Genomic DNA, 11278 nt, shown 5'->3' with positions numbered 1-11278 from the left:
ACAGTACCAGGAATCATGGCCTAGCCAAATTGATACACATATTTTTGGGGGGACATAATTCAAACCATGACACCCTTTATTTCTTTTTCTTGCCTTACTGCTCTAACTAGGACTTCCAGCACAATGTTAAATAGGAGTGGTGATAAAGGGATCCTTCTCTTGTTCTCATTCTCATGGGGAATGCTTTCAGCCTCTCTGTTGAAAATGATGTTGGCTGTTGGTTTTGTATAGATGCCCTTTATTATGCTGAGGAATTTCCCTTCTATTCCTGTTTTATTGAGAGTTTCTATGAAGAATGGGTGTTGGTCTTTATCAAATACCTTTTCTGCATCTGTTGAGATGATCATGTGAGTTTTTTGTTTTAAATATGTCATGTATTACATTGATTGATTTTCTAATGTTGAACCATCCTTGCATACCTGGTATGAATCCCGCTTGGTCCATGGGTCAGGATTTTATGCTAAAGAGATACGTTAAAATAACTAGCAACATTCAAGACAGAGGAAACACTAACTATAATCTCCTATGTTGTTTAGGCTCAATGACAACTCCAGCAAAGTGGAATTCCCCTCTGAGGACTGGTGAAAAATATCCACTAATTGTTTTTTCTCATGGTCTTGGAGCATTCAGGTAATGTTTGAGAGGCTAAACAGTTTTAGCCTCTAGGTATCAATGGCTGAATACATTTTTTTTCCCAGTAAATAAACAGCAGGTTTTGGAGTGTCATGCTGGCCCCTGTCCCAGAGAGGTTGGGATTCCCCAAGCGTTGGCTTTGGTCCACTGATCAGTCCTAACCCGACCCAGTCAGGGTACAATATGGTTCGTTCCCTCCCTCCAGCTCATGATGATTAGACTCATAACAGAGGAGAGAGGGTGCTGCAATTTTGGTTGCTGTCCTATATTATAGTATCTACGCTCTAAAAATTATCCTCTGTGCTAGTTCAAGTCTTCTGAATAGCAGACACTAAGATTGGATTAACTGTGAAAGACATTTATTGAGGGAAAAGCCTGTGAAGGATAGAGGGAAGAGAACAAAAAAAGACAAGGAGAACCTTCAGACCATGATGTAGGATGGACATCTGTGAGGGAGATAGGGAAGGGAGAAGGATTAGGTAATAACTGTCTCAGACTGAGGCACAGTTCTATGAAAGTTTGGGCCAGGCCAGTGGAGGGAGTGTTTGCGCCAAAGTTACTCATCAAATGAGTCCCAAGTCTCACGGAAATGGACCTATGTTAGCACCCACCCTGTGCTCAGTCACTGGCTGGGAGGAACCCACAGGAAGCTTAGCTTTGCCTTAAACATTCTGGTGGATCTGGAGGGGCTAGAGCTGGGTGGAGTCTTAAGTCAACTATGCTGTCTACAGCAGGTTATCTGAGAAGTACATTTTCACGGCCACCACACTTTCTCCTACTGTCTTTTCAACTGCCGCCCTTTCTTCCACCTCAGGGGATCGTAAGACTTTCAGAAAATAAATGGTAGTTTTTAGCTGAGAAGAAGTTGAGTATCACCTGAAGTAAGGAATTATATTCAGCCCTTTAATTGTGGTCTAGCTAGTTATTTGATTTATACTAGACCAGTGATTATCAAATTACAGCCCTAGGGCCAAATCCAGCCTGCTTTCTGTTTCTGTAGTTTTATTGGAACACAGCCACACCTATTCATTTTTAGCATTATTTATGGCTGCTTTTGTGCTATAACAGCAGAGTGGAGTAGTTATGACAAAGACACTATGGCCCATAGAGCCAAAAGTATTTACTCTGTGGCCCTTTACAGAAAAAAAAATTGCCAATCCCTATACTAGACTATTTCCGGTCCCTGAAAAGGTCCTGTATCTTTAACAGTAGAATACATAATTCCTATCCACCTCCTTTTGATTCTCTGTGGACATTTCCTATGTAATGCATGATATGAGAAAAAGATTGTACAAAACGAAGACATGAAAGAGAGTATAAATGCAGTTGCTTAGCACATGATTCTTTAACCAGAAATCTTATCCTGTCCAATCATTTAAATGACAGCTAACATGTATTTACCCTGTTTCAGACATAGTTATAAGCATTGAAGATGTATTAAATCACTTAATCCTTTGGTAATCCTGTGAGGTACCATTCTATTATAGTATCACTGTTTTACAGATAAGGAAGCCAAGGCATAGAAAAGATAAGTGACTAGCTCTAAATACACAGCTGGGAAGTAGTGGATCAAACTAGGTGGTTAGACTGCAGGTGCCATTCTCTTAATCACCATGCTGCACGGCCCTATTACATGCATTATCTTATCAAAACCTTACAACCACCCTAAAACAAAAGCCTTATTAGCCCCATTTTACAGGCAAGGACAAAATTCAGTAAAATCAGAATTACCTAAAGTTATACAGCTGGTAAGTGGCAGAGCTAAAATAAAACCCAGAACTGTAAAAGGTATAGCCTTGGTACTATTGACATTTTGCATCAGATAATTTTTTGTTGTACAGAGTTGTCCTGTTCATTGTAGGCTGTTTAGCATCATCCCTCTACTCACTAGATGCCAGTAGCACTCTCTCCCAGTCATGATAATAAAAATGTCTCTAGACATTGCCAAATAGCACCCCCCGCCACCTTGAGAACCTCTGTACCCCAGGGCATTATTACAGGGAGGTGATGGTCTCCATGTTGCTAGTTGTATTACGAACCCAGCCGTGTGGTCATGCTTTTTCATACAATGTGAATGGTAGTTGAATATTTCCTTCTCTTTGTTTTGAAGGACAATTTATTCTGCTATTGGCAATGACCTCGCATCTCACGGGTTTATAGTTGCTGCCATAGAACACAGGTACGTCATCTGGTATGTAGCTGGGCTCTTTAGCCAAATAAAGGGAATGTTAATGCACATAACCATACTTCTAAATTTCATAAAGTTTTATTAAAAATGTTGACAGAACTGTTAACTATGATTATATGAAGAGGAAAAAGAGAAATTATGTTAGATTGTCAAAAATTAAAAACAGCTGTATTTCTAGATTGCATATTGTGGGCCATGTGCTATGCTGAGTGTTTTTATACCCATTGCCTTTTATCTTCGTAACAACCCTATCAAATAATTACTATTATCACTGTTTTAAAGAGGAGGAAAGTGAAGTTGAACAAGGGTGAGTAATTGGTCCAAGGTTACACAGCTACAAGTGAAAGCATTGAAATTTGGAGCTGAGTTTTCAACATGGCGAATAGCGTCTTCCATCATTGTGAGTATAGAATGAGTTGAGATTACCCACCACATTAAAGCCTTTTTTTAGAATTCCTTTGGGAGGCTTTTGGATTTAAAAAAAAAAAAAAAATAGAGTGGAAGAAGAAAGGTCAATTAGAAAGATCAGAGGGAAGTTGAGTCAAGGATGCAGATGAGGAACACAGGTGACATGAGGAAGGGAAAGAGCAAGTACATCAGTAATTAATTCTATTTGTATTACAGAGATGGATCTGCATCTGCAACTTACTATTTCAAGGACGAGTCTGCTGCAGTGAAAGGGAACAAGTCTTGGCTCTATTTTAAAACCCTAAAACGAGATGAGGAGGAGGCAGCTGTACGAAATGAGCAGGTACATTTCAGTGAGAGGAGAGGCAGTTTGGTGACCAAAAGCATGTGCAAAATGATGCCATTTGCTCATTTCATTTTATATGTAGCAACCTATGCTCCTAGATCTCCCACTTCTCATTCCCAAAAGATCTGTCAGAAGATTTTCTGAGTAATAAAATATCCTTAATGAAGTATCTGGTTCATAGTAAAAACAGGCAAACACAAAAATCCTGGAAAATAACAGTGAATATTCATTTTTTTTTTTTTTTTTTTTGCTTTAGAACTTCTTATTTTAGAAGTACAAAAGTACAAAAAAATAATCTTTTAGACTGTGCACCAAAGTGATGTAAAAAAGACTTCCTTTCAAAGAGTGGGCATAGAGTAGTATTAAGAGAACAGACCTTAGAATTCGACTTTCTAAGTTTGAATCCTGGCTCCATCACTTAGCAGTGGGGTGAATCTTCTTGGACAAGGTAAGTCTCTTTGTGCTTACCTGTTTTATCAGTAACAACATAGTAAATATACCAGTGTCTGTCTCAGGGACTGTTGGCTGCCACCTTTGTGCCAAGCTCTCTAGTGAGTGCCTTACCTATGTTATCACATTTAATCTTACCCGCATTTCATTGAGGTAGGCATTATTATACAATAAATGGAAGCTCAGAGAGGTTAAGTAAATAATCTGAAGTTCACACAGTAACAGAGGCAAGATTTGGACTAAGGTATACCCAGCTCCAAAGCTAGTGGCTGAGTCATTATGCTAGGTGGTATTCTGTTCACTTTGATTTAGATATTTCCAGTTTATAGTCAACCACTTGCTTTCCCCATATGCGTTCTCTATACAAACTTTAAAGTAAGAGTTACAACTTTTTACTTTGTCATTTCCTTCTATTAATTATACTTAGGTACGGCAAAGAGCAAAAGAGTGTTCCCAGGCACTCAATTTGATTCTTGACCTTGATCATGGAAGGCCAATCAAGAATGCATTAGATTTAGAGTTTGATGTGAAACAACTGAAGGTGAGCTTTAAAAAAGCCATTTCCCCCTTGACCTATAGTTCTTCAGTGTTTAGTGTCTGCTTTTCTGTTATAATACAAGGTGTAGCATGATAAAGGGGCACACACACACACAAAAGTACAAGTAAAGTATTACAATAATGAGGAACTCATTAGTTTGAACTATATGTGAAATTGACAATAGTTAATCAGTTTTCACCTATAAAAATAGCAGTTTCATATGATTCAACTTAATACTATATTAAGATGATTAATAATATATTAATTAATAATTCAACTTAATACAATACTTGAATTGTAATTCCTTGGAAGCCTTATGAATGTTTTAGAGCTTGATCTTGAAAAATTGGTAAAAAGTGTTGGACAGAATGTGGGAGGGGGTGGAAGAATATCAAGCGGAGTAGACAGCATTAGCAAAGAATCAGAAACGTGTAGGGGGATTGAGAGGAGAATAGGGAGGAGAGGGAACTAGAAGTGCTTTAGTTTGAACATAAGATGGTCTGTTCTCCAGACACATTGAAGAGTTTGTTATCCCTCAGCTGATCACTGTCTCCTATCTCCTTGCCTTTGCACCCTGTACGCACTTCCCCCTGACTAACTCCTGCTTAACATCTGAGATTCAAGTCAGTCATCTTATCCACCAAGAAGCTTTCCCGGACCCCAGTGCTCATCCTGGACTGGATTAGATATTTATCATATATGTTTTCCTTGGCACCATTGTATCATATTTGCATGCACTTGTATCTCTTTCTTCCTTAATAGATTGTGAGCTCATTGAAAATGAGACTACAGTGGCCTGGGACAGAGCAGGTGCTCAACAAATACTCATGGAATGAACATATTAATAAACATGGGGTAGGGAGATGCAGAAGTCGGCATTGATGTTGAAGTTTCAAGTGTGGGTGACTAGGGGAACCATTTAATTCATTTCTGCATTTTTACGAATCCTCAACGTACACACACACACACTTATATGTATGTAGGGATTTTTTCTCTTTTATAAGAAAAATTCAAGGTACTTAGACATGCACAAAATCATTTAGTCTATTTTTCTAGCACCCTGTGAGATAGTTATGAATTTATATTATGCTTTTTCACATAGGACTCTATTGACAGGAATAAAGTAGCAATGATTGGACATTCTTTTGGTGGAGCAACAGTTATTCAGGCTCTTAGTGAAGACCAGAGATTCAGGTAAGAGAACAGGGTATCATAAAGTGAGAGAATAGTGAACTGGTGGGGGGGGGGGGAGGAGTGATTACACACGTGAGATAGATGTATATATATAATCAAATTCTAAGTGGGGAAGGGGTCATTTGGGTTTTACAAGTCTCTTCCTTTGCCTCCCTAAGTACTCTACACAAACTGTCCTGAGCAGAAACTGTCTACTTCTGCTGCTATTAAAAACTCTCTCCCCTCGCATGATTCCCCTCATCATTCTTACTTATCTGTTCCAAGGGCTTAACATTTTCATTTGGAATTTTATCTTTATATATATATATTTTTGACATAATAATTACGATAATAATATTTCCATCTAATAGTATTTCTAGGACTTCCCCAATAGGCAAGTCATTTTTTATTAGATGTTTCTCAATCTTTAAAATGGAACTGGGCCTAAAATTCACAGTTATTTGGATAGGAGTTGGGACCAGACCCCGGTCTCCTAACTTGCAGAAATGTTTTTTTTTTCCTTGAATCACTTCATTCCACACTGATGAGATCATGTAGAGCCAACCATATAGAAAGTGGGCAGGATCATTTGTGAAAATTCATTTCACAGTCCTTAAAATCTGTTTCAGTATAAGGGAATTTTTTTCTTTCATCCATTTAGTCCACAAGATCAGGAAACATATGATAAACTTTCTTTTAAACAGAAAGTTACATTTTCAAATGATATGCTGAAAATGTTTTTCTTCAGTCTCCAGATATTTTTTCAGGTAGCTCTAAATATAAAGCAATGTGCCCAACTGTTACTCTACAAAAGGTACAATAAATATACTAGTGAGCATCCAGAATATCTGGAACTGCAGGGGAAATAGTGCATTTATTATACTTTTTCAGACACCCCACAGTTTTGAAGAAATTATTATTTTTAAGTTTTATTTTGAAAACAATATAAAAAATGAATAATAAAAATTCATAAAGGTATTATATCTTTTTAAAAGTTGTAATTCCTAAATATAGATCCCTGGGTTGTGCAAATGGTTTGCACTCAACTACTAACCTAAAGGTTGGCAGTTCAAACCCACCCAGCAGCACTGTGGAAGAAAAGGCCTGGTGATCTGCTTCTGTAAAGATTACAGCCAAGAAAACCCTGTGGAGCAGTTCAACTCTGTAACACATGAGGTCACCATGAGTCAGAATTGACTCAACAGCGACAGGTTTAATTCCTAAATTCTCCTGAAGAAAGTAATTATGTAATTCCAGGTCTGCTGTCTTATAGAGCTAATCATATTCCCTTTCTATACATTAAGGTATAATAGCTCTTAAACCCAGTGAGATAACTCATAATAAACTGGTATAGTCAATGTCTGTTAATCCTAGCATTTTTAGGAGGTCTCATATGTCAGTCACTGTTTAACTAGCCTTCTTTTATGATTGCTAACAAATATCTACAGATGTGGTATTGCCTTGGATGCATGGATGTTTCCACTCGGTGATGAAGTTTATTCCAGAATTCCTCAACCCCTCTTTTTTATCAACTCTGAACAATTCCAGTTTCCTGCTAATATCATAAAAATAAAAAAATTATATTTACCTGATAGAGAAAGAAAAATGATTACAATCAGGTAAGTATTGATAAGTGACTTATTTCATCATCTGGAACAGAAACTTCAAACTTGGATAAACATCAACAGATCTCATTTGACAAATATTATAGAAGTGTTAAATTAATCATTTAGGCTTTCAACAAGGGAGAATATTAGATAATCTCAATTTCTAAGTGCATTTAGACGTGCTCTTTTTAAAACGAAAATGTTTCGAGTAGTGTTTATGTACATAGTATGTACATACTGTTAATTAAAATTTGCCTTAGGATACCTGCTACTTTGATCTGAATATAGAACACATCCACACTTTTTTTGTGGGGGGGCAAAGGGAGGTGCCAGCAATTCTGTCATTAGGCTAGGCTAGGAATTCAAGGAAAAAGCAGATCAGCTGTTGAGACGTGAAATGTACTTACTCGTTGAGAAAAAATATGAATTTATAAATTCTCAAAAGCTTAATTGGGGTCCATTGAGTGTTGGCAATATGCTTATATCCTGGATGTGAAGAAGAACTCTTCAGTAGGATTTCAAACTCACTATTTAAAAACAAAGATAGAGTGCATTCCTCTTCTCTCTGAAATCTAGTTTATTCAGAAGAGGAAAAAGGGGGCAGCAGGAAGGAAGTACATAAACATAGGGAATAAACACTATAGGGTCAGAGAATGGAGGGGCTATTCCAGCTGAGGTGGTCAGGCTTCCTGGAAGAGATAGGACTAGAACTGGGCCTCTGAAGGATCAAGAGAGTTTAGGTAGATGGTGACGAAGGGTCTAGGTATTTCAGGTAAAGACTTTAATTTGTCCTGTTTGTATGTGCAAGTCTAATTCTAAAACACAAATAATTGAAAACACATAACCTTTCCTCAACCCTACTTTCTTGGTAGGCTCTTTATTTTTTTTCTTTCCTTCCTTGCTAGACTCCTTGTAAGAATAGCCTGTATTTAATATTTCATGTCCCTGCTTCCAGTCATTCTTTGACTCCTGCAGCCTAGGGTCTTGAGCCCCCGCCGGTCTACTGAAACTGTCCCTGCAAGGACACAAAGATGTTGCATGCCACACCCAGCAGCCTCTTTGGAGTCTCAGTCTTCCACTCTGCATCCATTTGACATTGTTGATTACCCCTGTTCCTCTTCCCTTGGCTAACAGGACCCTACTCTTTCTTGCTTCCTTTATCATTTAGACTGCTCCTTCACTTTTCCACACTTCCCTTCTCCTCAGGCTATTCCTTGACTGCTGGTGGCACCCAGGCTTCTGCTGCTGGCTCTCCCATTACCCTATTTACCTTCTTTATGCTGCTGACAGTCAAATTTTGATTGGTATGTGGGGAAGAGGGAGAGAGAGTCAGGTGGCTCTGTTTTGAGCTTAGATGACTAAAAGAATGGTGATTTGCTCATAAAAGGCGCAAAAGTAAAGAGAAAGGATTGCACTTGGTATGGCTAGGAAAATGTTGTGTTCTAACATTAGGATTTCTTAACTTGAGACTGGGAAATCTGCATAGAGTTGTCAAGCCCCAGACCGGAAATGTATAGATTTGCTATGATGTCATAGATGAAACCTTTGGAGTAGATGAGATTGCAAAATGAGAAAAGAATTGACCTGAGAATAGAATCTTGAGGAATGCCTACAGTTAGCAGATGGGAGTGAGTGAAGAGCCAGTGAAGAGCATGGAGTAGTTGGAGGCAGAAGGGAAGTTGCAATGTCAAGGACACGAAGAGAAAACAAACCAACCAAGAAAGTCATCAAATGTCAAATGTCTGAGAGGGAGTAGAAAATGAGCACTAAAAAATGCCATTCTATTTAATGTTAGGTTGTCGATGAATTTAGAGAGCTGTGTGAGTGATATTTATAAGGTGCTTACAGTTTAAATAATACAAGGGAAAAAAATGTTGTTGGTTTGTTTGTTTTTGAAACATGTTGAATCCAAGGCTTCAATCCAAAATGATTTGTCTAGTATCAAAGAGATATCAGGTAAGTGATGGTGGTGAAGAGGCAGGCATTGGCTCTGAGTTCAGGGCCCCTTAACACATTCCATCTATTCAAATTGAAAGTATTCCAGCTCCCTAAAAACTGGAATCATTTCATCTAGAATTGTTTTCTAGAGGGCAAGATGAATATACTTTAGAGCCTCTAAATGAATAGCCTGTGACCCTGAAATACATCTAATTTGATCAAATCTATAATTTTTGACTCCTTGATATTTTTTAGTCTTCAGTAAATAGGCCATTCAGGCTGGTATCTCTCCTGCACCCTAACTACAAAAATAATTTTATCAAACAATGTGATTTGTAAATGTCTCATTTCTCTTTTAGGGGTTCAGTCCATCAGAATTTTGATGACTTCACTTTTGCAACTGGCCAAGTAATTGGATGCATATTCAAATTAAAAGGAGATATAGATTCAAATGTAGCTCTTGATCTTAGCAACAAAGCCTCATTAGCATTCTTACAAAAGCATTTAGGTAAGAGATTAATATTCTTTCATGACATAAATCAGATGATGTTCAGGAAAAAACTATCTTAACACATCATTGATCCCATTTTCAGCCATCTCTAATTCTTTACAATTTAACATAGCAGTAAATCAGCTTGAAAACAAAAATTTGAGAGATTTATTTTTGCTGCTTTATAAGGAGCCCAGGAGGCACAACCTTTAAGCATTTGGCTGCAAACCAAAAGGTTGAAGGTTCGAACCCACCCAGTGGCTCCAAGGAAGAAGGACCTGGTGATCTACTTCCATAAAGATTACAGTCTAGAAAATGCTATGGGGCAGTGCTACTCTGTCACATGGGGTCACTGTGAGTCAAAATCTACTCAAGGGAACCTAACAGCAACAATAACAGCACACAATTATCACAGAAAGCAAGCCGACCTGTTTATATATATATATAGTCTTTCTGTGAAGACTGGGTTTGAACTTCTCTGCCAGGGATACTGATAGCAGCGGGCCTCAATCCCATCTCTGATTCAGATGCAGCTGATAACTTGACAGCTGACACAGAATACCTTGGCTCTGCAATCACTGTGCATTTGTGTAATTTGTGATTCTATAGTGCCACCTAGAGGCACTCAGCTGTTTAATGCTTTCAAAAATTTGACATGCTTATTCACACTTATATTTTACAGGACTTCAGAAAGATTTTGATCAGTGGGACTCTTTGATTGAAGGAGAAGATGAAAACCTTATTCCAGGGACCAACATTAACACAACCTACCAACACATCACTACTCTACAGAACTCTACAGGAATAGGGAAATAGAATTTAGGAGACTTTAAATAAAAGTTTTGTTTTAAAACTGTCTAAAAGAGTAAACGTGTGTGTGTGTGTGTGTGTGTATACATATATATATATATGTATACACATATATATATGTACACACACACATATATATGTTTTTAAATGTAGTTCCCCAAATAACATATTAAAAAATGTAGGCTATACCATAATAGTGATCGAAGCTTGGATTCAGATTTTTTTCTTTGAATGTAAAGAAATAATGTACTATACAAAAATCATACCAGCCTAAATTAATTTTACTAAGATGATAATTTTTAGTATCAAATTAAAAACTGCTTTTACATTATGAATTTTAATGGAAAAGTATATTAACACAGGCACAATGCCAATGAAAACATGTAATAACGAGGCTCCCTAAAAATACAATAAAAACAGAAATTTTCTTGCAGCATGGTTCTCTAGGTAGAATTTATATTTGGCAGCACACCCCTTTGTGTTTTGGTCCTGGTAAGAAAAATTAGATCAAGTAGATAACAAAGTCCTTGTTTTACCATAGGATTTGTGATACTATATATTAATAGTCTCAGTATGAAGACTAAATGGGGAGTGGACAAGAGACAGAATATTGGAGACAGGGCAAAGGCAGCTGATTAAAGGCAGAAAGTTGATATTTTATTTGCATATTTTAATGCTATATCTGATGCATTCTACT

The 11278-nt window shown here is 37.5% G+C and overlaps 1 protein-coding gene across 1 annotated transcript in view; it reads left to right on the top strand.

Moving 5' to 3' along the window:
* PLA2G7 (phospholipase A2 group VII) overlaps nucleotides 1–11278 on the top strand; it is a 67910-nt gene extending 56632 nt beyond the window's left edge. The window contains exons 5-12 of the mRNA XM_004379529.3: nucleotides 537–630; nucleotides 2744–2812; nucleotides 3446–3572; nucleotides 4453–4566; nucleotides 5666–5757; nucleotides 7185–7355; nucleotides 9641–9789; nucleotides 10454–11278. Of these exons, the coding sequence (XP_004379586.1) occupies nucleotides 537–630; nucleotides 2744–2812; nucleotides 3446–3572; nucleotides 4453–4566; nucleotides 5666–5757; nucleotides 7185–7355; nucleotides 9641–9789; nucleotides 10454–10587 (950 nt within the window). The 3' untranslated portion in view covers nucleotides 10588–11278. The remainder of the gene's footprint in view (nucleotides 1–536; nucleotides 631–2743; nucleotides 2813–3445; nucleotides 3573–4452; nucleotides 4567–5665; nucleotides 5758–7184; nucleotides 7356–9640; nucleotides 9790–10453) is intronic.

This window comes from Trichechus manatus, unplaced genomic scaffold (assembly GCF_000243295.1).
Source record: "Trichechus manatus latirostris isolate Lorelei unplaced genomic scaffold, TriManLat1.0 scaffold00065, whole genome shotgun sequence".
NCBI classification, from domain to species: Eukaryota; Metazoa; Chordata; class Mammalia; order Sirenia; family Trichechidae; genus Trichechus; species Trichechus manatus.
Note: the sequence above shows the minus strand (reverse complement) of the source record. Positions and strands in the feature narration are given on the sequence as shown.